This window comes from Esox lucius, chromosome 11 (assembly GCF_011004845.1).
Source record: "Esox lucius isolate fEsoLuc1 chromosome 11, fEsoLuc1.pri, whole genome shotgun sequence".
NCBI classification, from domain to species: domain Eukaryota; kingdom Metazoa; phylum Chordata; class Actinopteri; order Esociformes; family Esocidae; genus Esox; species Esox lucius.
The window spans coordinates 3,898,447-3,924,485 of NC_047579.1; the positions used below are offsets into that span (position 1 = coordinate 3,898,447).

At 41.7% G+C, this 26,039-nt stretch overlaps 2 protein-coding genes across 4 annotated transcripts; both read left to right on the forward strand.

Annotated features, from left to right (window-relative positions):
- The first annotated feature begins 239 nt into the window (after positions 1-239).
- On the forward strand, positions 240-14,932 carry gdpd3a (glycerophosphodiester phosphodiesterase domain containing 3a). Of its 3 annotated transcripts, none has more exons than XM_020051033.3 (11): positions 240-1,331; positions 1,814-1,968; positions 2,720-2,762; positions 7,693-7,828; positions 8,012-8,057; positions 8,246-8,364; positions 8,813-8,902; positions 9,206-9,339; positions 11,651-11,710; positions 13,367-13,418; positions 14,262-14,932. In XM_020051033.3, the coding sequence occupies exons 2-11, from the start codon at positions 1,830-1,832 to the stop codon at positions 14,385-14,387; spliced, it is 945 nt and encodes a 314-aa protein (XP_019906592.1). In that variant the 5' UTR covers positions 240-1,331; positions 1,814-1,829; the 3' UTR covers positions 14,388-14,932. The 3 variants fall into 3 exon arrangements, with proteins under 3 accessions (XP_019906592.1, XP_019906593.1, XP_010872194.1); XM_020051034.3 differs by having other exon boundaries at positions 1,823-1,968; XM_010873892.4 differs by lacking the exon at positions 240-1,331 and having other exon boundaries at positions 1,366-1,968.
- A 797-nt stretch (positions 14,933-15,729) lies between these two features.
- ypel3 (yippee-like 3) lies at positions 15,730-20,391 on the forward strand. Its single transcript, XM_010873893.5, has 5 exons — positions 15,730-16,153; positions 17,195-17,313; positions 17,887-17,930; positions 18,826-18,934; positions 19,070-20,391. The coding sequence occupies exons 2-5, from the start codon at positions 17,197-17,199 to the stop codon at positions 19,157-19,159; spliced, it is 360 nt and encodes a 119-aa protein (XP_010872195.1). The 5' UTR covers positions 15,730-16,153; positions 17,195-17,196; the 3' UTR covers positions 19,160-20,391.
- Positions 20,392-26,039: the final 5,648 nt, after the last annotated feature.

Below are 26,039 nucleotides of genomic sequence, written 5' to 3' on the forward strand. Positions count from 1 at the left end.
TGATATGCGATTATGAGTAGGTTGTCAAAGATGTGAGCTATTGAGGGTAATAGTCTATGTATATTCTATGGGTATTATGAATTAAACAATTAACAAAGAAACAAATTATATACATATAATAAATAAAAGTCCTGATACTGTTAACAGTTGGCTGAATTTCTTGTCTGACTTATACTTTCTCAGTAGGGAAGGGCATTGTTGAAAGCGTTCCAGGAATGCCTTACACAGATAACATTGAATTTCTAAGTGAAATTAACTGTTAACACGTCGTAACCTGCTGATGAAGTTGCCAGTTCCGCAATTCCCAGCCAAGCTTTCGGACAATTCTTCCTTGCTTGGCATGTCTCTGCACGGGTTTGGTATTCTGCCCTGGGACCTGCCCTCCTTATGTCCTCTTTCATTGTTTGAGAATAGTTAAAGCAGGACATCTCCACTCAAAGCCCTGTGCTACTTATTTGGTGTCAGTCCCTGGATATAAAATCACAACCTGCTGTACTCCAGTTCCCAAGGCCTAGAGTTGAGAACCACAGGTTAAAGCATAGCTGTAGTGTTTAGTTGAATAACTGATGCATGTTTGTGTGCGGGACTGCATTTGATACTTGTTAGTTATCAGACCGAGGGCTCTGTATACCATACGTACAAGTGCCGCTGGTTCTAGTTGAATTCGGATTGTGTGGCCTTCTTAGTTGGGGAAAGAAAGCTGTGCTGAAGAGTGAGCGGTTGTTTTTCATGTGTACATGCTGTCTTGCTGTTTCTCCCTCTTCCATGTTCTAGTTGTCACTGCTAGGGTTTCATTATTTCTATTCTATTGTCGTGAACAATGCTGGTCTATACAGTACTATGCTGATGTGGCATGACTGCATATTTACACGTCTGTGTGTGTGTGTACGTACACGTTTCCATATCGCTGAACAACCGTCCTTTGGTAAATAGAAACTTGCCTGACCACATCAACTTGCTGTGCATCAATGCTTTAACACACCCGCTAACAGCCTACTCTTGTTATATCTTCCATCAGTAACAGAAGTGCTAGTTAACTCCTGTTTTATTATCATTTCCATTAAACAAACATGTAATTTTGATGTTTCTTTTTATGCATTTTAGAGTTTCGCTTTGTGCAACATAATTTCTCTTAATAGGACTTTGGAGTTGCTTTATTTGAGGCAAACACAGTGAGTGTGCATGGGTGTGTCCCAAAAGGCCGTGAACTTTGAGAGGGAAAAATAAGAGTGTTAGACGGTGAGAGAGAATAGAAGAGCCAGACCAAGGGAAAGATCAAGACTGCGCACAGACCCCAGGAGTGGGAAGTGTTCTGTGAGTTGAAGTGTCAGGTGAGCTTCTGAGTCAGACACTGACGTTTTGGTAGTGGGAGCGACACCATGTCATACTTCCTTTGAATTTTTACCTTCGGTCGCACCAGTTAAACAAGTCCTGTTTTACGACAGTAGTTTTTTTCCCCCTGAAAATGCTTACAACACTTAGTTCTAGGCTGATAGGTGACCAGACAGACTGATAGAAAGTGAGAGGAGGAGGTGAGTGAAACTGAGGGCTGTGAAAAGAAAAACAGAAGATTATTGGAAAGGACAGTTGTTGAATCAACTTGAGAATATAAGGAGGTCAACTCAGTCTCTTAACAGCATTTGATTAGGTTTTGGAGCATCTCCTGTTAGTTGCTAGTGTGAGGAACGCAGAGTTGTCTGGAAATATTCTGAGGGCCTAACTGTAATTCTTGTGGAATTAAAAAAAAGTATTCATTTATTGGACCTCTGCCTTTTCACCCTGCACCTACTCGCTACTTACTTTTTTTTTGGAGAGGTGGCAGATTCATTATGGCCAGTTCCTTGTACTTCATCCTCCCGGCACTAGGGGGCTACATCCTGGCTTCACTCTACCTGTTGAAGAACCCCCACATCCTCCACAAGAAGAAACGCACTGCCTTCCACTGCAAGCACATCTCCCACCGTGGAGGTAAGGAGGGAGGAGCGTCACCATGGGATCAGAGCTCTAACCAGCTCATCTGGAGGCATCAGCCAATGTATTGCTTTAACATGGAGATGGGCACAGTGATAAGCCAGTTGTCGGAGGTCCACCCTGTTGACCATGTTCAATTGTTTTATCCCATTTTAGTCCTCTATCCATCTCAATGGTTTAGCTGCTAGCAGGTCTAAGTGAGCAGAATTTTTATCCAGAGTAAAAATTATACTGTATACATGGCTCTGATTTGGACTATCCTGTCATTTTGTCGATAAGGGTGACAGGTAGCCTAGCAATTAGAACATTTGACCAGTAACCAAAAGATTTCTAAATCAAATTCCTGAGACAGTAAGGTGTGAAAAGATGTTCTCTCCCAAACAGCAAGGCAGTTAATTGCTTCCACGTTGCTGCTGTAGATGGGAATGTGTTTTCAGAAAATTAACTTTACTGGGTATCAAGGAGTTGTTAAGGCTATTTAGTTGTTTTTAGTTGTCAGTGCTTAAACATTTTTCTCTTTTAAAATTGCTGCTGTATTTATTTGGTTATTTATTGGTGCTGGGTAGTAAGGTTGCTATATTTAGATTTCCCTATGATTTGTGTATTTCATACTCCTGTAAAATAGATTTTTTTTTATCTCAGTCAGTCCTTTTCCTTGTTAAATTAAAAAAATCAAGGAAAAGGAAACTAGAATTAGCGTCTTGGAGGAGCATATGAAATTGATATAACTGTCGCTTTGTGTTGTCAGGAAGCGGCGAGAGGATTGAAAGCACCATGGAGGCCTTCACACAGTAAGTGACCAACACATTAATGTTTGGTAGAGCCAACTTTTGCTGCAATAAAAGCTTTAAATCTTCTAGGGTAAGAATGTACCAGCTTTTTGCACACATTGTCTGGGTGATATTGGTCCATTCTTCATGGTTCATTGAACAATATTTGTGGACCGCAGTTTTCCAATAGTACCACATACTTTTGGCCCTCCTTGATACCCTGTAAAAATTAAAAAATGTTGTACCAGGTAATTTTTCTGAAAACACATTCTCATTTTCAATGCTTCAGTCTGTAAAAAAATTGTGGTTTGGAGGAAATTTGCCTTGTCCAAGCACAAAAGCCAAATAAACACTGGAATGATTCAAGAACACAAACGTGACTGTTCTGCTGCTGCCCAATTAAGGCCTGATCTCTATCCTTTTGAGAAACTGTGGCGCTATTTTAATATATTAAAAAAATGCGTTTCACAAATATCATACTGTCATCACTGAGCATCATGTAGAAATTGAAGGAAGAAGGCATGAAACAGAAATAATGCAAGAGAATGTCCTTTGCCTGCTAAAAACTGAAGTTTAGGAAGAAATGTAATTTTTAGCAGGACAATAATCCCAAGCACAATGCCAAATCAACAATGGAGTGGTTCCTGAACCAAAATGTGAGTGTACATGGGCCCAGTAAAGGCCTAATTATAATCTCATTGAAAATCTGAGGCATAATTTTAAATAATTATGGTCTGCAAGACCAACCTACCAGAACAACCAGGAGCAGCTTTGAATTGTGCAATCTCCACTATTTGAAAACATTTTAAAACTGACTTACTGAAGCACATTGAGAAGGATTGTTCAAGTGGTAAAATATCTACAAGAGTTGGCGTTGCACGATTGGAGAAATGTGTTATATCTTGGGCTCACAGTCTCCAAAAGTTTGATTAGACGGTCAAGCCAGGAAGTTATTTAGTTGTTTTGCCAGAAGAAAATCTCTGCTGTTACCAAACCACAAACATAAGTGGATAGAATTAGCTAAATCAGTAATATTGGAACTTAGATTGGAACCAGATTTTATGATCTGGTCATAAATGTAACTTTTTGGCAACAAGCAAGGTGGGTTTGGCATAAAAATAACTTCATTTCCACTGTGAAGTATGGTTGTGGGTCTCTGATTCTGTGAGGCTATTTTACTTCCAAAGGCTTAAGAAACTTTGTTAAAGATACATGGCAATATGGACTCCATCAAGCGCCAGGATACTTCAGGGTCATTGTTGGATCTTCCTGATGAACCTGAGTTCCTGATCACTCTGGGGCAGGTTTTCATTAAGAATCTGTCTGTACTTTTCTCCATTCATCATTCACTCGATGGTGACAATGCTGAAAACATCCCCACAGCATTATGCTGCCACCTCCAGGCTTCAACATAGGGATGGTATTCGCTAGGTGATGAGAGATGCCTTCTTTACTCCATACATGCTGCTTGACATTCAGGCCAAAGAGTTTAATGTCATTAGACCAGAGCATCTTGTTTCTCATGGTGTGAGTGTGCTTTAGGTGCATTTTAACAAACTGCAAGTGGTCTGACGTGACACTTACTGATGATTGGCTTCCTTCTGGCAACTCTTCCATAAAGGCCTAATTGGTGGAGTGTTGCACAGATGCTTGTCCTTCTGTCCTTTTTTTTATCACCACACAGAAACCTTGAAGCTCTGTCAGAGTGACCATCAGGTTCTTGCTCACTTCTCCCCGGTTGCTCAGTTTGGTAGGTGGCTCAGTTTGGTAGGTGGCTCAGTTTGGTAGGTGGCTCAGTTTGGTAGGTGGCTCAGTTTGGTAGGTGGCTCAGTTTGGTAGGTGGCTCAGTTTGGTAGGTGGCTCTTGGACGAGTGTTGATGGTTCCAAACATTTTCTGTTTAAGAAGGATGGAGGCCACTGTGCTATTGGGGACATTCATTGATGCAGAATTGTTTTTGTTAACATTCCACAGTTTTGTGCCTTGACACCATCCTGTCTCAAAGTAGGATCAGTTGTATATAGTAGTGCTCATAAGTTTGCACACCCTGGTGACATTTTTACATTGATTTAGAAAATATACAAAAAGAATACAAAGAAAACCCCACAGGTAACTTCAGGTGAAATACAGGCTACTCTGGAAAAACAATGTGGTTGTTTCAAGGAGCACAATACGACGATACTTGAACAAAAATTTGCTGCATGGTCGAGTTGCCAATGCCACAAAAAAGCCTGGTTACAATATGCCCGACAACACCTTGACACGCCTCACAGCTTCTGGCACACTGTAATTTGGAGTGACGAGACCATAAGCGCTATGTTTGGAGAGGGGTCAACAAGGCCTATAGTGAACAGAATACCATCCCCACTGTGAAGCATGGTGGTGGCTCACTAATGCTAAGAGTGTGTGTGAGCTCTAAAGGCACAGGGAATATTGTGAAATGTATGGAAAATACTGGCAGACAATTTGCATTGTTCAAATGCTGCGCATGAGATGCTCTTGGACTTTCCAGCACAACAATGACCCTAAGCACAAGGCCTTGTTGACCCTTCAGTGGTTACAGCAGAAAAATGTGAAGGTTCTGGAGTGGCTATCACAGTCTCCTGACCTTAATACAATCAATCTACTCTGGGGAGACCTCAAACATGCTGTTCATGCAAGTCGACCAAAGATTTTGCATGACCTGGAGGTATTTTGCCAAGACGACTGGGCAGCTAAACCACCTGCAAGAATTTGGTGCCTCATAGAGAACTATTACAAAAGACTGCACGCTGTCATTGATGCTAAAGGGGGCAAAACACAGTATTAAGAACTAAGGGTATGCAGGCTTCAGAACAGGGGTCAGTGTTTTGTTTTGATTGTGCCATTCTGTTATAACCTACGGTTGAATATGAATCCCATAAGAAATAATACATGTTTTCCCTGCTCGCTCATGTTTTCTTTACAAATGGTACATATATTACCAATTCTCCAAGGGTATGCATACTTTTGAACAAAACCGTGTACATTGATAAGTCATAACATGATGACCACCTGCCTAATATTGTGTAGGTCCCCCATTTGCCACCAAAACAGCCCTGACCCGTCGAGGCATGGACTCCACTAGACCTCTGAAGGTGTGCTCTGGTATCTGACACAAAGACGTTAGCAGCAGATCCTTTAAGTCCTGTAAGTTGCACGGTGGGGCCTCCATGGATCGGACTTGTTTGTCCAGCACATTCCAGAGATGCTCGATTGGATTGAGATCTGGGGAATTTAGAGGCCAAGTCAACACCTTGAACTCATTGCTGTGTTCCTCAATCGATCACATTTATTTATAAAGCCCTTTTTGCATCAGCAGTTTTCACAAAGTACTTTTACAAAATACCCGGCCTTAAACCCCAAGGAGCAAACAACAGTAGTGTTGAATTTCAGTGGCTAGGAAAAACTCCCTAAGAATGCCATAATTTAGGAAGAAACCCTAGAGAGGACCCAGGCTCAGAGGGGTGACCAGTCCTCTTCTGGCTATGCCAGGTGAACTTATTAAGATTACAATTGAATTAATGAATAAATTAATGTGGGCTGAGTCTAGAGTTTATTTAAACTTAGTCCAGGTCAGAAGCATGACTAGATGAACAAGGAAAGGGACTCCGCCGGAGTGGGCCAGGACCTCATATCAACAAGGATTTATAGTGGAGAAGGAGAACTGACCCTACTCCTCCAGCACAATAATATAGCAGCATAATACCTTGGGACTGAGAGGGGGGTCGGGCGACACTGTGGCCCTATCTGGGGGAGTGTTGCGTATGTTTCTTTAGTTTTTGGTGGTGCCACCGTATCTAATGTATTTCGCAGTGTTGAGTTTAGATCCTCGATTTGATCGTTTTGCAGATTTATTTACTCTGTCGTTAATGAGCAAGCTTGGAAGAATATCAAGGAATCTATTTGTAGTCTGAGAATTTATAATACGGCTTTTGATTTCTAGTTTTAACTGTAAATGTTATAAGACAGTGATCCGATATTATTAGATCTACAATATCTATATCTCGTGACAGGACTAAATCTAAGGTGTGATTGTGACATTGTGTTGGACCTGAGACATGTTGCATAAAAGCCATTGAGTCAGTTATGGCTTCAAAGGCTTTTTGAAGAAGATCATTGGACTTTTCCATATGAATATTGATATCGGCAAAAATATCTGCCATGACTACAAGGTTAGGCAGGAATTCAGGAAACTCATTGAGGAACATTGTGTATGTAAATAGTAGCTATGAAAAAGTGATATATCAGCCTGGTTAACTTTCATGAGTAAAACTTTAAAAGAATTAAAATCATTGATGTGTTTGAGAGTACATTTCTATTTACTGTCATAAATATTAGCAACACTCCCTCCTTTTCGGGATGCACGAGGGATATGATCACTAGTATAACCAGGAGGAGAGGCCTCATTTAAGGCAATGAATTCATTAATCTTTAGCCACTTTTCACACAAGTCAATAACATCCATGTGAGGTAAAAGGAAACGTAATTCATCAGATCAGGCCACCTTCTTTCATTGCACCGTGGTCCAGTTCTTATGCTCACATGCCCATTATAGGAGTGCCCATTGCGGCCGCCTTTGAGTTTTATCTGGGGGAGGCCCCGGACAAGGCCCCGGACAGGGCCCCGGACAGGGCCCAACAGGCGAGCATCAACCAAAGGGACACCAACCAACCGCAACCACCCTGAATGTGGGCCAAGTATCCTCCCACAGAGTGGAACCAACATGGAGTCTGTAACAGGATTAGAATCCATTCTGCAGGATTAGAATTAGAATCCAAGTGCACAACTGGACCAGTCTAGACCACAGAAATGTGACAAGAACATCTGCCCCTTTTGGATTTTCAGCATGTAGTTTTCAGATACCAGTTAAACAATAGATATTTGGGTGTTAGTCTAGCCCTAGAAGTATATAATTCTCCATCTCTTTCTTAGTGCGTTGAAACAGGGTACAGAAATGCTGGAGCTGGACTGTCACATGACCGAGGATGGTCATGTGGTAGTGTCACATGATGAGAACCTCCTGAGGCAGACTGGCTGTGATGTTACAATCTCGTCCCTAAAATTTGAGGTCAGATGTCCAATTGGTGATAAATTGGTGCCCTTTATTTTACAGTAGTTATTTTGACCTTGGTTAATATGACTGTATTTTTAAACAGGTGATGTGTTAAAAACAGTTTCATGCAGTCAGATCGATCATTCATTCATTCATTCATTCATTCTATTGTATGAAATACTATTTTTATGTTTTTAGGAGTTACCCTTGTATAAGGAAAGGCTGGAGGTCACATTTTATGCAGGTGTGTATCTATATAGTACACAGTACACACAGAGAGAGACAGACAAAAACACACAAATCCACATAGGCCTAATGATTGGGTTGAAGGCACAGACAAATGCTCCATGTGATGTATATGTATGCATTCATGTGTGTGTGCTTGATGTCATTCACTTCCCTCACTCTCCCTTTTCTCTTTCTGTTTAACAGGCCACTACAGTTCCGGTACAGACAGGAAGTTTGCTCTGTTGGAGGAAGTATTCAGGACATTTCCTAAGATGCCAATCAACATTGAGATCAAAGAGGAAAACAGAGTACTGATGGAAAAAGTACAGGAGCAAAGCAGAACTTAATCAAATTTAAATCATAAATGAAATCAAATTGTATTTAGCATATGCTTCATTAAGAAGTCAACTAACAGCAAAATCATGACTTACCTTTTAGAATGTTTTAAAGTAACACCACTGTGTTGAATCAAATGGTATTCAAATGTATTTACACATGAAGTGACTCACATCCAGTCACAACCGTAAGTCGCTCAGGATAAGAGGGTGTGGTAAATTACTGAAATATGAATGTTAAAGAGCTGAAGGACAAAGTCAGAGGTGACAGATACTACTCGGTCTCCTCACCTCCACATCATTTTGTTTTCTTTTCCTTTTGTTCTCGTATTCTCTCTCTCAATCACTTCCACTTGTTTCCACTTACTTTCTTGCTTACTTTTTCTGTTTCTCTTTTCTCTCTCTCACACTCCATATATTTATTTGTCTTTCTCAGGTGTCCAACCTGGTGAAACAATATGACAGAGAAGACTTGACAGTGTGGGCAAGTGAGGACTCCAACATTATGTTGATGTGCCGTGAAACTGTAAGTGTCCACTAGGGGTCGATACAATCAAGTGAACCGGGGTTCAAGAGGCTCCTGTCCTGGCAAATGCTGCCTGCGTGTATTTTTTAACACTTATCACCTTCCCTCTCTCTCTCTCTCTCTCTCTCTCTCTCTCTCTCTCTCTCTCTCTCTCTCTCTCTCTCTCTCTCTCTCTCTCTCTCCTTCCTTGCATTGTTCCCTACCGCTCTGCCTTCTCTCTCTCTCCTGCCCCCTTCTCTTTCTACCCCCCTCCTTTCTGTCCTACTCCATGTCCTACTCCTCTCTTTCTCTCTTTATCTGTAGAACTCTTCTATGCCGTATAGCTTTTGCATGAGACGGGGCCTTCAACTGCTACTGCTCTACTACAGTGGCCTGCTGCCATTTGTGTCACTGGGAGAAAGTTTTCTGCAGTTCTACCTGCCCCGCATTATCAACAGGTGTGTACATGTATTTGTCAGAAGGTGTGCCTGTGTTTGGGTCCGTGTGTGTGTACATGTATTTGTCAGAAGGTCTGCCTGTGTTTGGGTGTGTGTGTGTGTACATGTATTTGTCAGAAGGTCTGCCTGTGTTTGGGTGTGTGTGTGTGTGTACATGTATTTGTCAGAAGGTCTGCCTGTGTTTGGGTGTGTGTGTGTGTACATGTATTTGTCAGAAGGTCTGCCTGTGTTTGGGTGTGTGTGTGTGTGTACATGTATTTGTCAGAAGGTGTGCCTGTGTTTGGGTGTGTGTGTGTGTACATGTATTTGTCAGAAGGTGTGCCTGTGTTTGGGTGTGTGTGTGTGTACATGTATTTGTCAGAAGGTCTGCCTGTGTTTGGGTGTGTGTGTGTACATGTATTTGTCCTTTCTTGTCTCTGGCTGTCTCTGTGTCTGTGTGTCTGTGTGTCTGTGTGTCTGTGTGTCTGTGTGTCTGTGTGTGTCTGTGTGTCTCTGTGTCTGTGTGTCTGTGTGTGTCTGTGTGTGTGTGTGTGTGTGTGTGTGTGTGTGTGTCTGTGTGTGTCTGTGTGTGTGTGTGTGTGTGTGTGTGTGTGTGTGTGTCTGTCTGTGTGTGTGTCTGTCTGTGTGTGTGTCTGTCTGTGTGTGTGTGTGTGTGTGTGTGTGTCTGTCTGTGTGTCTGTCTGTCTGTGTGTGTGTCTGTCTGTGTGTGTGTCTGTCTGTGTGTGTGTGTGTGTGTGTGTCTGTCTGTCTGTCTGTCTGTGTGTGTGTCTGTCTGTCTGTCTGTCTGTCTGTCTGTCTGTGTGTGTGTCTGTCTGTCTGTATGTGTGTCTGTCTGTCTGTGTCTGTCTGTCTGTGTGTGTCTGTCTGTGTGTGTCTGTCTGTCTGTGTGTGTCTGTCTGTCTGTGTGTGTCTGTCTCTGTGTGTCTGTGTGTGTGTCTGTGTGTGTGTCTGTGTGAGTGTCTGTCTGTGTGTGTGTGTGTGTGTCTGTGTGAGTGTCTGTCTGTGTGTGTGTGTGTGTGTGTGTGTGTGTCTGTCTGTGTGTGTGTGTGTGTCTGTCTGTCTGTCTGTCTGTCTGTGTGTGTGTGTGTGTGTGTGTGTGTGTGTGTGTCTGTATGTGTGTCTGTCTGTCTGTATGTGTGTCTGTCTGTCTCTGTGTGTCTGTCTGTCTGTGTGTGTCTGTCTGTGTGTGTCTGTCTGTGTGTGTCTGTCTGTGTGTGTCTGTCTCTGTGTGTGTGAGTGTCTGTCTGTGTCTGTGTGAGTGTCTGTCTGTGTCTGTGTGAGTGTCTGTCTGTGTCTGTCTTATCTCTGGCTGTCTCTGTCTGTGTCTCTCTTGTCTGTGTGTGTCTGTCTGTGTGTGTCTGTCTGTCTGTGTGTGTCTGTCTGTCTGTCTGTGTCTGTCTGTCTGTGTCTGTGTGTGTGTCTGTGTGTGTGTCTGTCTGTCTGTCTGTGTGTGTGTGTGTGTGTCTGTCTGTGTGTCTGTCTGTGTATCTGTCTGTGTATCTGTCTGTGTGTGTGTGTATCTGTCTGTGTGTCTGTCTGTGTCTGTCTGTCTGTCTGTGTCTGTCTGTCTGTCTGTGTCTGTCTGTGTGTCTGTCTGTGTGTCTGTCTGTGTATCTGTCTGTGTGTGTGTATCTGTCTGTGTGTCTGTCTGTGTGTGTGTGTGTCTGTCTGTGTGTGTGTGTGTCTGTCTGTCTGTCTGTCTGTCTGTGTGTGTGTCTGTCTGTGTGTGTCTGTGTGTGTCTGTCTGTCTGTATGTCTGTATGTCTGTATGTCTGTATGTCTGTCTGTGTGTGTGTGTCTGTCTGTGTGTGTCTGTCTGTCTGTGTGTCTGTCTGTCTGTGTGTGTGTCTGTCTGTCTGTCTGTGTGTGTGTCTGTCTGTCTGTCTGTGTGTGTGTGTCTGTCTGTGTGTGTGTGTGTGTGTCTGTGTGTGTGTGTGTGTGTGTCTGTCTGTGTGTGTGTGTCTGTCTGTCTGTCTGCGTCTGTCTGTCTGTCTGTGTCTGTCTGTCTGTGTGTCTGTGTCTGTCTGTCTGTGTGTGTCTGTCTGTGTGTCTGTGTCTGTGTGTGTCTGTGTGTGTCTGTGTGTGTCTGTGTGTGTGTGTGTGTGTCTGTCTGTGTGTCTGTGTGTCTGTGTGTGTCTGCCTGCCTGTCTGTCTGTGTGTCTGTGTGTTTGTCTGTGTGTCTGTCTGTGTGTGTTGTGTCTGTCTCTGTTGTGTGTCTGTCTGTCTCTGTTGTGTGTCTGTCTGTCTCTGTTGTGTGTGTGTGTGTGGATCTAAATTGTAACTTTGTCTAATCTCATTCTATTTGGTGTAGGACATATATTCCTGAGGAGAGTTATCTGAGAAGTAGAGTTGTTGTTTACCTGATAGAGAAGTGAGTACATCCCCTATGTATACCCATCAACTAATACTACACTGCTCAAAACAATTAAGAGAACACTCAAATCACACATCAGGTCTGGATGAACCAAATACATTAAAGATCAAAATCTGTACTGTACATTGTGTAATTCATTGAGAACAAAATGACGTAACAACGGTAAATGGAAACCAAAAGCACTAACCGATTGAGGGCTGGATTCAAACTCACACCAAAAATCTAAGTTAACAATTGAATTCACAGGCTGTTTCCACTTGTGTGAATTTTATCACGGCAACTCATAATGTGACTCAGTAGTGTGTGTGGCCCCCATGTGCCTGTATGCACTCCTGATAACATCTGGGCATGTTCCTGATGAGACAACGGGTGGTGTCCTGGGGGATCTCCACCCAGACCTGGATCAGGGCATCAGCTAGCTCCTGAACAGTCTGTGGTGCTACTGGGTGGCGTAAGACGCACTGATACATAAAGTTCCAGATGTTCTTAATTTGATTCTGGTCTGGGGAATGTGAGGGCCACTCAATGGCATCAATGCCTTTGTCATCCAGGAACTGCCTACACACTCTGGCCACATGAGGCCAGGCATTGTCCTGCACCAGGAGAAACCCAGGGCCCACTACACCAGCGTAAGGTCTGATGATGGGTCTGAGGATTTCATCCTGGTACCTAACAGCAGATGGGTCGTTTTGGTTAGCATGTGGAGGTCTGTGCGACCCTCGAAGGATAAACCTCCCCAGACCATCACTGACCCACCGCCAAACCGGTCATGCTGGATGATGCTGCAGGCAGCATAATGTTCACCATGGTGTCTCCAGACTTTTTTACAACTTTCACATGAGCTCAGTGTAAACCTGCTCTCATCTGTGAAGAGAATGGGGCGCCAGTGGCGGACCTGCCAATTCTGGTTTTCTCTGGCGAAAATCAATCGAGCTGCATGGTGCTGGGCTGTGAGCACAGGTCCCACTAGAGGAAGTCAGGGCCTCATGCCACCCTCATGGAGTCTGTTTCTGATAGTTTGGTCAGAAACATGCACACAAGTAGCCAGCTGGAGGTCATTTTGTAGGGCTCTGGCAGTGCTCCTCCTGTTCCACTTCGCACAAAGGTGTAGATACTGGTCCTGCTGCTGTGTTGATGCCCTTCTACGGCCCTGTCCAGCTCTCTCTCATGTAACGGCCCGTCTCCAGGCATCTCCTCCATGCTCTTGAGACTATACTGAGAGACACAGCAAACCTTGTGACAGCACATATGGATGTGCCATCCTGGAGGAGCTGGACTACTTGTGCAACCTGAATGGGCTGCAGGTACCACCTCATGCTACCAGTAGTGACAAGGACAATAGCAAAACGCAAAACTAGAGAAGAATCAGTCTGGAAGGATAAGGAGAGAGCAACTGTATGTGGCCACCACCTGCAAAACCATCCCCTTTTTAAGGTTGTCTTGCTGTTGCCTCTCCAGTCACCAAAACAGGTGACAGTGACTCACAGACACCTATTGCTTCCTAACTGGACAGATTGATGTCCCTGACGTTTAATTAACTTGGTGTTATACTGTGATGATTACGTGTTCCCTTTTTTGAGCAGTGTATATTCAAGCTTTGATTGAAGATTAAACCACTTGAACTCTCTTGACAATGTTCCATATTTTTTTCAGAATAACGATGAGGAAGAGTCTCTTTAATCATCTTGCCAAAAGAGGAATTCAGGTAGAGAGCACAATTATCATCCCCGTCATCTTAAATCCCATTATAATCACAAACATCATATTTATCACTATTTATTTTATTGAACCTTTATTTAACTATATTTATGTTCTTTGAGATAAAAAAAAAACTATTTCCCAAGGCCTGGCCAAAAAAAGTTACATACATACTGTCATCGAGTCAGAACATTGAAACACAGATTATCATAGTTTCTAATAATACAGGACTTTTCGAAGGTAGATTGCAAATTAAGGATCAAAACATTTGCAGCACCACCATATGAAAATACATTATGGATTTTATCAATTACATTATTATTATTAACATTATCATCATTCCCATATATATAGTTATGATTAATTTATATTCACCACCATCATATTATAAGCATTACATAGGACACTATACATTGCATTCAGTGAATCAGTAGTAACTCTCTGCTTCATGTTGAGGATTGATTTATTTTGTTTAGTAAGTAATAAACATGTCCAGGGTCTATCTAAATGACATTGGTCTCATTATCCTTAGACCCTGGACATGTTTATTACCTATCTAAATGACATTGGTCTCATTATCCTTAGGTAATAAACATGACCAGGGTCTATCTAAATGACATTGGTCTCATTATCCTTAGGTAATAAACATGACCAGGGTCTATCTAAATGACATTGGTCTCATTATCCTTAGGTAATAAACATGACCAGGGTCTATCTAAATGACATTGGTCTCATTATCCTTAGGTAATAAACATGACCAGGGTCTATCTAAATGACATTGGTCTCATTATCCTTAGGTAATAAACATGACCAGGGTCTATCTAAATGACATTGGTCTCATTATCCTTAGGTGCACCTGTTTGTCTGCAATGAGGATCCGGACATCAAAGCAGCTTTTGATATAGGAGCCACAGGCGTCATGACCGACTACCCCACCGTCCTGACCGACTACCTACATAGACACAGGAGTGACTGACAGCCTGAAACTCCAATCAAACGAATGATAAACTAACACTCTTCTTGACTGACTGCACAGATCTCCATCCAAACCACTGAATCACAAACCAGGTTCTTCACTGGCAGCTTCATCAACCTATCAAGACATCTCCACTGAAGGAAACACCATGAAATCACACTTTCTTCTGTTTCTTCACAAACACTAAACTGTCCATCACAGTCTAACTTTGAGCCATCTGGCTGATGCAAACTAAATGAATGTAAAATAAGCTTTACTCTCCTTTGGTTAGTAAGTTACCATGGCTAAAGGCTGTTCTACACAACGTAACATGAATATAGTTGTACCCTATTGGCCATACATTACAAACCCCTTGGGTGCCTTATTGCAATTATAACCAATTACCAAAGCACTAAGGACAGTAGAAAGTATTTTCTTTTTTATATCTGCAGTATATGCTTTGAAAAATGATCATTCAGGGTTTAAACCACCCAATTTATAATTCCATTTACATGATGGGTCTGATTTTTGGGGTATGTTTATAAACGTACAGATTTAATAAGTACTTGTATGGTTTTACATGTTCTCAAGACCACTCTCTTTTTGTTTCTGCCACAAGACAAAAACGCCTCATTTGACACACACACACACACACACACACCATATTTTTGTATTTACCTCATGGCCAAAGTCTGCTCACAGTGGTTAACAATAATCTACCAGCCAATCTGATCCCAGAGGAAAACAAAGACCGTATTCCGGTCTGTTATAGAATAACAAATGTTTATGGAATAAGTGCATCAGTTCCAATACAACTCCGTATAGAGATGTGGTGAACGATGTAGTTATTTTCCTTTGGACTTCTGTTCAAAAGTGCTGCTGTGATGCAGAAATAAGTAATAAGGTAATAAAAGCTGTAAAAAGGGAACATAATTATATCAGTCAGACATTTAACTAGTCATTTATTTTCTCGTAATAAAGTTTTGGATTTAGAATAATTGGTAAATGTTATATTTCATTGGTTTTTTAGAACAACTATTTCCATTCGAGTTGCATTGGCATTGCTTAAATTTGTGTTGGTAACTGGTGGTGGGCACAAACAGAGGTGGCTGTAATTAGACCTACAGTTAATAAGGATCTTTCGAAATAGATGAAAATGGATTTAAGGTTGTTTGTTGTAACTACTGCGTTGATCTACATTTTTCACATGCGTGACCACCAAAGTAGAACACATGGACACCGGATTCGGACAGCTTGCTTGTACATAGGTTCTGGTAAGTTCCACCCCATTGGCCGACCTATATTCTCGCATTCACTCTCACGATTGTTATTGGCCAACTGGGTTTGTTATGCAGCTGGTGACGTTTTTGGGACAGCCTCTTTAACATTGTAAACAAACCCTGAATAACATTGCAGGTTTCTCCCGCCACGCCGAAAATATCTGCGAAAAAACTTATTCCGAGAAGCTTTAGCTATTGTTTCTTTTAATAATTTTACCACAATAAATACACACTGTTGTATCTCCGAGAACGTGTTACCTTACCCAAGTCAAGTTGGAAAGACCAAGAGAGAACAACGGCATTAAAAATCTGCACCACGATTCTTGTTTTTTTTGGGGGATCCATCTGTTCGATGCTTGCTTACTGAACAAGTGACCCGACAACAAGCTACCCCCAGCGACGATTGAGCAATTTACTGATGTATCTAAGTTGACCAACCCAGCGGTTGTTTGCTAATCATATCCGTTAAAAGTAGGTCTTCAGCTGAAAACCCGACAGCTACGTTAGGTGAGTCCCAGAGTTGTTTTCTCTTGCGCATGTTGTTAGATTGATCGTAAGTGGGAAAGAAAGAGAATATCGATGCACAATTCACAGTAGGCCTGCTATAAATAACACAACTAATATTACATTCCAGCAATTAGCTAGCTACACACTATTCAGCGGTCTTGCTATGTTAGTTGTGCTGTACTAACTGCATCGGCCTCGGGTTTGCTTCGTGATATACGACGTGCCATTTTTCCGATCATTTATTTTTTAAAGGGTGTACATGTAACTACCACAATGCAGTTTTACCAGAAAATATAATAGTTCCACATCCATTTTATCGGGCGCTACCATGAACGTCATTAAATGGTATAATAAAAGTAGGTCAATCCATGTTGTTCTCTATTGTAATTATACCAGGAAGTGCCCAGAGAATTAGACATGCATATTAGGCTCCAAAAAAGTCACTAATACTTGCCCAGACCGGTTTCCTCACACCTAATATGAATCACGCAATAATGTATTATCTCAGAAATGTTTTGTGTAAAACTCTTGTACTTTTTTTCAAAACAACGTGTGACATGTCATGCTCAAGTGGAGAGGAAATGCACTTGCTAACCGTATACCCTTTCTACAATGCAGCCATTGCTTTTTTATTTTATTTTGCAATGTTTTTGAAAACTTTGGGAATATTGTGTCTCTTTCTGTTGTTTAACTTTGTCAGTATATCCTTGCCACATACCCTTTGGCATACACCCATACAAAATGGCTACACATTGGGGCACATTGAGCAAAGTGGTTTCATTTTATAATTTACTATTACACAGTCCCAGTAGCCTAGTATTACAAGGCCTGTAACATCCCATTCTCTGTCTTCTGTCGCTTTGCTAATAGTTACTTCATTGATCAAGGTTTAGGATGCATACTACTGTTGGGAGATTATTCCAGATCGTTTCCCTAAGATGAATGTCACTCTGCCCAAGAATGTATGCTAAATGACTGAAATGTGAATATCCTAATTTCCTCGAAAGTTCTAAGTCCGTCTATGTGCCTCTATTTCTATAGAAATGGTGAAGCTGACCAAGGCAAAGACATTCCAGGCATACCTGGACTCATGCCACCGCAGGTACAGCTGTGTGCACTGCCGAGCACACCTTGCCAATCATGATGACCTCATCTCCAAGGTGAGACAACAGAGAACGTTAATGGGTTGGCTACATCTTCAAACATAGAAAATGTACAGCTAATTGCTTGGTTGTTGCATCAATGCCATTCATGTTTAATTGGCTACCTTATCATACATATTATATTTAAGGCTGGTTGGCTACATACCTTCACATAGACCATTTGTAGCCAGTTGGCTAAAAAATGATTAGAGTAGATTTAACTTTAAGTACAACGATACAGGGGTGTTTCAAATTGGACAGAGCAGGGTGCTGGGAACATAGAAGACATCTGTCTTATCATTGTATGTGATCTCTGTGGCTTGCTACACCAGGGATGTGGGTTAAATAAGCATGTGTTGACTGTAAATAAAATTACTTGACATTGCAATAACAAGTTAGCAATATCAAAATAAAAACCTGTCTTTTAGCTTTTTAATAACATTTTTAAATAAAAAAGAGAAGCAAATAGCCTTTATTTGCATTTTATGCTGGAGCACATTGCCTTAATTTTCCACTTTTCTGAAACCCACAGTTGTTTGTTTTCTCTGTGTGGCAAATTTAAAATCATTATTTTCCCCCCTTGTCATCCAGTCTTTTCAGGGTAGTCAGGGACGTGCCTACCTCTTCAACTCTGTGTGAGTATCTTGTCCTGTTGTAAAGTGTATGGCCATACCGCTGTCACATTCTACTAACTTCTATTCTGAGAGCACTGCCATTATTATTTAGTGAATATTTTTGGTAGTTTTGCTGTTTTTGTGTTCAGCTATTTTTCCCCAGCTGTCACATGCTTCATCATTTATTTGTAAGTCTGTTGAAGGCTATGTGATTAAGGCATGTTCTGCAAGAATGTGTTTCCTTTATTTAAGTATTTGATACACTGCTGATTTTGCAGGTTTTCCCAGTTACAAAGCATGTAGAAACAGGAAACGTATGATCTCTGTAATTGCAAACAAAGGTTTCTGTACCAAATATTAAGTTATGCTTTTCTTATGTATCAAATACTTATGTCATGCAATAAAATGCAAATTTATTATTTAAAAATCATGCAATGGGATTTTCTGGATTTTTGTTTTAGATTTCATCTCTCACAGTTGAAGTGAAACTATGATAATAAAAATGACAGACTTCTACATGCAAGTAGGAAAACCTGCAAAATCAGCAGTGTATCAAATACTTGTTCTCCCCCCTGTATGTGGTTGCAATTCCAACCTAAGAGGGACAAGTGGCATCCTTGCTGTATATTTACTGGTACCTCATGGTAATCTTGCCCAATCCTGCCCAATGCAGTGCCCAACCAACTGAATTACAGGCCCTAAAGCCATTTTTCTACCTGGATACTGTGGTCATGCTCTAGTTGATTTACACTCTGTTTGCATAATGTCGATAGCATCTTGTTGTTCCTCATCTGGTGCAGAAACATTTTGAAATATATAACCCTTCTCGTATGGGTCAGTGGAAAAACTTGAACATGGTGGAGAACTATTTTGTTTGCTGTTGTTAACCCGTGGTTCCTGGTCTTGATGGTTTCAGGGTGAATGTGGGTTGTGGTCCGGCCGAAGAGAGGCTGCTGCTGACTGGCCTCCACGCTGTGGCTGACATCTACTGTGAGAACTGTCATACCACACTGGGGTGGAAATACGTAAGAACACCCTTATCTATGTCTACACATTGTAAAGAATTAAGTAAAATAGTATTTTATTTAACCTGTCTGTCTCACTCTGTCTGCCTCTTTCTATCTGTCTCTCCCTGTCTCCCCCTACCAATATCCATATAGGAGCAGGCCTTTGAGCTGAGTCAGAAGTACAAGGAGGGGAAGTTCATCATCGAGCTGTCCCACATGATCAAGGACAATGGCTGGGACTGAGAAGGGCAGGATGGTGTTTTTGTCAATGTTTCATCCTCCACCTGTAGTTGTACTGCCCTGGAAGGTGTGCCCCCTTAACCCTCAGTAGGGGCAATTCACCCACTGCCCGACACTTCATACAGCTTCGCCAAGAATAGCATGAGATGTATGTTTTTATATAAGCATATACATTCCCCAATATTATGGGATCACTGTTGTCAATATTGATATATCTAAATGATTAGCTGTGTCAATGTAAAGAATAAGTGAGTAGAGGTATGTGTGTGTACACAGGCATGTGTGAGTTGGGTTTGTACGAGTGTCTGGGTGTTGCCGTGCAACCACCCCCCTGGCAAACAACCTAAATGCTACTCATAATCAGTGCTTCTCTGTGGGATTTCTGTCATGAGCGGGGAAAAAATCCTAAGTTCTGTCAAAGTGCAATTCACAGGGTTGAGCCAATTAGACCTTTATGCAAAAACGTAGCACCCCAAAGGCTGTTCCCTTTTAGATTTTAGCTGAATATTGAAGAAGCAGGTTACCTTGCGGTGTATGCGTTTTAAGACTTTATACTTAATCTTTGATGGTACAAGCGGAGAATTAAAAATAAGTTTTGAGTGTCGTGTGTGAGGGGATGTTATGGGCGTGTCTGTATCAAGTGGAGTTTCAAGTGCAATATGGTGGGGCTTCTGCATGCATGTGCGTGGTTAAAGTTTATTTTACAATGGGGGAAATATAACGTTGGTTGTTTTCTCTCCTTTACAGTAGCAATCGTGGTTTTCAGTTTTGTACTTCAAAGGCTGCAGCGTTACACATTTGGTGAATGTTTCTGTGTGATTGGCCTGTGGGTTTGAGTACAGTGTGTAAATGTTCTGGGGATGGGTGTTCTTTGTTTGCTGCCTGTGGGTATGCCTTTTATGGTTGTGTGTAGTGCGTGTGAATATGAGTGTTTATACAGTCAGTATGAAGTGTGATTGAACAGTCAACAAATGCTTTAGTTTGGGATCAAATAATTCTTTCCTGATGTGTTATTGGGATATCCATTTTATGTTCCTTCTTTTTGAGATCCATCTTGTAAATGTCTTAACAATGAGCAGAATGTACAGAAGCCTTTATTTGATCATAATAGAGCAATGTGTAATATCAAAATTGATGAATATCTATAATTATGCTGCAGATGGTGACTGTGTAAGCTTTTTCATTTGTGTTTTATTTTAACCTTAATTCTCACATTAAAGTGTGTGGTAAATATATCTGTTGTCTGTGTTTCACTAAACTGTGGAAAACTAGATTGGCAACATGGTTCTGCACTGGTGAAAACACAAATATACTCCATGAATACTTCCAAGTTAAAAATCACAGTCTGTTGAGGAATGGACATTGGTTCTGGTTTACATGGATGGATGTGTGAAAACAGACATTTGTGTTCCCTTTTTAAGTCTCTTCATCCTACTACTGAACTTGAACTATATTCAGATGCTTGAATATTTGACATTTACACAGAAAATGTGTATTATATTGGACTGAATATACCATACTGTAGGCAGCACCTTATTCAGCAATGATTTAGTGCAGAGGTGGGTTTGGTATGCTGCACTATTTTAACAAGTCAAGTACAAACAACAGGTACAAGTAGTTTATTTATCAAGGGCACCGAATAACACTGCGTCGTCCTGCACAACGAAATTCTTGTGACATGGGACTTGACATTTCCGTAGTAAGAATTAAGAGATGTAGAGCAAAAAAATATAGCAATAATATCAATCAAATGTATTTATAAAGCCCTTTTTACAACAGCAGTTGTCACAAAGTGCTTTTACAGAGACTACAGGGACCAGGACCTCATGTCCTCCTAAAGTTTAAAATGGGAGGGGACTGGGAAAATTCTGAAAATGCATTCCTCATATCAACAACGATTTACAGTGGAGAAGGAGAACTTAGTGGGGAAGGAGAACTGACCCAATCCCCCAGCACAATAGTATAGCAGCGTAAGACCTTGGAACTGAGACGGGGGGGTCCGGCGACACTGTGGCACTACCTGGGGGAGGTCCCGGACAGAGCCCAACAGGCAGGAAATCAATCCACCCACATTGCCAGGCATCAACCAAAGGGACACCCACCAACCGCAACCACCCTGAATGAGGGCAGAGTATTGCCAGCAGCGTACAGACCAATTGCACAAGTGTGCAACAGAGTCAACAACAAGCCAGTGACTCTTCCCCCGAAAGGCATTGGAGGGAGGGCATCCCAGTGGCGACGAGAGCCCACCTGGAAAGACAGCAAGGATGGACAGAATCAAGCCTACTGGTCACCTTCACGCCCCCGGGCCAGGCTACACCTAATTATAAACCGTGCTGTAGAGATGTGTTTTTAGTAGACACTTGAAAGTTTGCACTGTGTTTGCATTTCTAACCTTAATTGGCAGATCATTCCACAGTAGTGGAGCTCTATGAGAAAAGGCCCTGCCGCCAACTGTTTGTTTAGAAATTCTAGGTACAATTAAAAGTAGGTTACATGTAGGTATGTATGGCTGGATCATTTCAGCAAGGTAAGTAGGAGCAAGTCCATGTATTGATTTATAGGTTAACAGTAAAACCTTAAAGCCCTAACCCTAACAGGCAGCCAGTGTAAGGTCACTAGGACAGGAGTAATGTGTTAAAATCATATGTTCTAGTTAGGATTCTAGCAGCCTAACTGAAGTTTATTTATTGATTTGTCAGGGTAGCCGGAAAGAAGAGTATTGCAGTAATCTAGTCTAGAAGTAATGAAAGCATGGATAAATTTTTCTGCAACAGTTTTTGATAGAAAGTTTCAGATTTCTGCAATGTTTCGAAGATGAAAATAAGCAACTCTTGAGACATATTTTATATGTTCTTCAAAGGAGAGGTCAGGGTCAATGGTAACGCCAAGGTTTTTTACAGTTTTTTGGGATATGACCATGCAGCCGTCGAGGTTCACAGTGAGATCTGCTAACAACACTCTTTGTTTCTTGGGTCCTAAAATGAGCATTTCTGTTTTCCTTGAGTTTAGGGGCAAGAAATTCTCTGTCATCCACTTCCTAATATCTGAAACGCATGCTTCCAAAGTAGCTAAATTAGGGGCTCCTCCATGCTTCATTGAAATATATAACTGTGTGTCATCAGCATAACTGTGAAAATTTACATTTTGATTTCGGATTACATCGCCCAGAGGGAGCATATATAGTGAGAACAATAATGGGCCCAGAACTGAGCCTTGAGAAACACCAAAGCATACCTTTGACTTGTCAGACATTTGACTTTGTTTTCTAATGGTGATGATCTTTTCATCAAAGTAGTTCATGTATTCATTACAACTAAAGTGAAGACCCACTTCACTTGTTGAGCTTTGCTTTTTTGTTAACTTTGCAACTGTATCAAAGAGACATTTTGGATTGTTTTTGTTCACCTCAATCAGGTTGGAGAAATAAGCTGATCGAGCAGACGTGAGTGATTTTCGGTATTGTAGTGTACTGTCTATCCAGGCTTGTCTGAATACCTCCAACTTGGTGGAGTGCCTCTTTCGCAAAAATTTTCTGGAGGCTTGCTAAAGTGCTATAGTATTGTCTGTGTACCAGGGAGCAAGATTCTTGTTGCGTATTTATTTTGTTTTTAGTAGTGCAACTGTGTCTAATGTATTTCTCAGTGTTGAGTTTAGATCCTCGATTTGATCGTTTACAGATTTATTTACTCTGTCGTAAATGAGCGAATTTGTAAGAATAACAAGGAATTTTTTTGTAGTCCGAGAATTTATAGTACGGCTTTTGAGGAGCAAGTGGATTTCTTGTTTTAACGGTAAATGTAATAAGACAGTGATCCGATAACCCATGATTCTGGGGGAAATTATTAGATCTAAAATATCTATTTCTCATGAAAGGACTAAATCTAAGGTGTGATTGTGGCAATGTGTTGGACCTGAGACATGTTGGATAAAACCCATTGTGTCAATTATGGCTTCAAAGGCTTTTTGAAGAGGGTCATTGGATTTTTCCATATGAATATTGAAATAGCGAATATCTGCCATGACTACAAGGTTAGACAATAATTGTGGAAACTCATTGAGGAACATTGTGTATGGCCCGGGGGGCCTATAAATAGTAGCTATGTAAAATGATTTATATGCCTGGTTAACTTTCATTAGTAAAACTTCAAAAGAATGAAAATCAGTGATATGTTTGAGAGTAAATTTATATTTACTGTCATAAATATTAGCAACACCCCCTCCTTTTCGGGATGCACGAGGGATATGATCACTAGTATAACCAGGAGGAGAGGCCTCATTTAAGGCAGGCTTTAGCCAAGTTTCACATAAACCAATAACATCAAGTTTATGATCAGAGATTAATTCATTTACTGCAACTGCCTTTGGAGCAAGGGATCTAACATTTAGGAGTCCCATTTTGAGATGCGAGGTGATACAGTCATTTTTATTGAGCCTAACCCTATTTGTAACCGAGGTGGAGGAAGGCTTTATCTTAATGAGGTTGTTTTTGTTAGCCTTGTTTAACTTTCTCAGCCTGGAATGAGTCACAGTGGCAATAGGTAAAGCTGTACTAACTACTCTGGCTATGCTATTGACAGACTCCACTATGCTTGCTATGCTGGCTAACAGCCTGGCTGACAGCGGCCTGACCTGCACCCTAACTCATGGTGAGGCTTTAGGAGTGTGACTCCTGTCAATGTTCCTAGATAGAAGAAGAGCACCACTCCAGCTGGCATGGAGTCCGTCGCTCCTCAGCAAATCAGGCCTGGCCCTATTTCTGGGAGAGTCCCAAAAAGAAAGCCAGTTATCTACAAACTCTACCTGCGACGGGCAGAACTCCGTTTTGAGCCAGCGATTGAGTTGTGCAAGTCTGCTATAGAGCTTGTCACCACCCCTAGCTGGGAGGGGGCCAGAGACAATTACTCGATAACGACACATCTTTCTAGCTAGTTTACACGCTGATGCTATGTTCTGCTTTGTAACCTCTGACTGTTTCATCCTAACGTCGTTGGTGCCAACGTGAATAACAATATCTCTGTACTCTCTATACTTGCCAGTTTTAGACTTCGCTAGCACCAACCCCAGATTTGCGGCTACGTCGGTGGCTCTGCCCCCCGGTAAACAATGTAAGATCGCCGGCTGATTCTTTAGTCTAATACTGCGGGTAATGCAATCGCAGATGAATAAAGTTTTTAGTTTTTCAAGGCCACCGGTAGAACATGCCTGCCGATCATTCCCCTCCGAAGACGGCTCGGGCCTTGACTCCGACTCCAGTGGGGAAAACCTGTTGAAAGTCTCAGTTGGATTTAGAAACGATTCAGGTTTAACTGGTCGACGGCATTTCTTCCCAGTGACCAAGAGAAAGTTCTTGCCTGGCTGCAGAAGCTGTGCCGGGGGGCTAACAAAACTATCGCTTCTTCCTGGTGGCACAGACCCAGTTTTTTCTATTTCTACACTAACATAATCCTTGCCTGACATTTGCGTCAGAAGCCGACCCCCTAACTCTGCTATCTTAAACTGAAGACGATAGTTGGGTAAGAGGTCAACAGATAAAAAATATTGCGTTGGTAAAACTCTTAAAGTAGAATTTTGACCAATTAATTTATATAGAGTAAATTCGAAAACGTTTGGCAGGTAGCCAGGTAGGTAACAGCAGGCAGCGTACAGCACGTCAACAATCCCACAATGCAACGATCACACAGCCAGGGCAACTAAGGAGTATCAAAGAGGGACTAGAACAAAGGGATACATAACTGTAAACCAGCAGCAATTTTAAAAAGAGTCGGATGTGGGTGTATTGAATATTATAGGTACAATATGAGTGTAATATGCCTTTGAATGGTACATAGAAAATAATACTCTAATGTACATTGAATGTATAAGGGAAAACATCAGAGACATCAGAGCATCTGGAATGTTAATGTGTGATCAGTATGATCATAGATCAGTGTTGCTGGTTCAGGAGCCTTAAGGCCTGGGAGAAAGAACTGTGAGTCTGGAAGAGCACGTCTGATGCCGAGTTCCCTTGCCTGGACCAAGTGAGGTCATCTTTGATGATCACACAAGAAACTTCAATTCAGAGACTCCACTTCAGCTCCATTGATGAGTTTGGGGGTGTGACCCCCCCTTTGCCGGTTCCTGAAGTCCACGATCATCTCCTTGGTCTTGCAGACGTTGAAAGACAGGTTGTTGTCCTGGCACCATGTAGCCAGGTTCTTCACCTACTCTCTGAAAGCGGTCTCATCATTGTTAGAGATGAGACCTAGGATGGTTGTGTCGTCTGTGAATTTAAGGATGGTGTTGGAGCTGTGTGGCCATGCAAACATGCATGAACAGAGAGTACAGGAGACTGAGTACGTAGCCCTTGAGTGAGGAACAGAAGGGTTAAAATTAAGAGACCACTGCAAATTGAACGCTTCTGTTCCTCACTCAAAACTTTCCTTTTCAACTTTTTTGGAAAGGAAAGAAAAAGCTGCAGTGGTCTCTTTAATTTTTTCCGGAGCTGTAGGTGTGATGGTTGTTAAGAATTTTACGTGTATCAGAATTTCTGAAGAAGGACGAGGCTTCGGTCCGAATGAAAATTTAGCACAAAGATTTATTAATATGAATTGATAAGTCAAAATACATGAAATACACTGCAGCCGTCAAATATTTGCTCAACCCTCGAGCTTCTGCAAAATATTCGCCCCAAATCAAGATCGAACATCGGTTTTGATACTCCCGCCACAGGGGCGGTTAATTTTCACTCTCGTGAGTAAAACCCATCCTTATTGGCTCTTCATTGGCATGAATCTCTTTGTTTTCGCTGTCCAATGAAGAAGGGCATGCTCTAACCTCTTCCCATTTGGGGTTACTCTCGGTCATAGATCAACAGGTTCTTGCATACAGGTGTGGAATCTTA

Bases quoted from the DNA above. Each gene is read 5' to 3' on its own strand.
- gdpd3a (XM_020051033.3), top strand. From the start codon at position 1,830: ATGGCCAGTTCCTTGTACTTCATCCTCCCGGCACTAGGGGGCTACATC. The intron at 1,969-2,719 runs GTAAGGAGGGAG...TTGTGTTGTCAG, and splicing joins GCACATCTCCCACCGTGGAG to GAAGCGGCGAGAGGATTGAA. The intron at 7,829-8,011 runs GTCAGATGTCCA...TTATGTTTTTAG, and splicing joins TCTCGTCCCTAAAATTTGAG to GAGTTACCCTTGTATAAGGA.
- ypel3 (XM_010873893.5), top strand. From the start codon at position 17,197: ATGGTGAAGCTGACCAAGGCAAAGACATTCCAGGCATACCTGGACTCA. The intron at 17,931-18,825 runs GTGAGTATCTTG...TGATGGTTTCAG, and splicing joins GCCTACCTCTTCAACTCTGT to GGTGAATGTGGGTTGTGGTC. The intron at 18,935-19,069 runs GTAAGAACACCC...ATATCCATATAG, and splicing joins CCACACTGGGGTGGAAATAC to GAGCAGGCCTTTGAGCTGAG.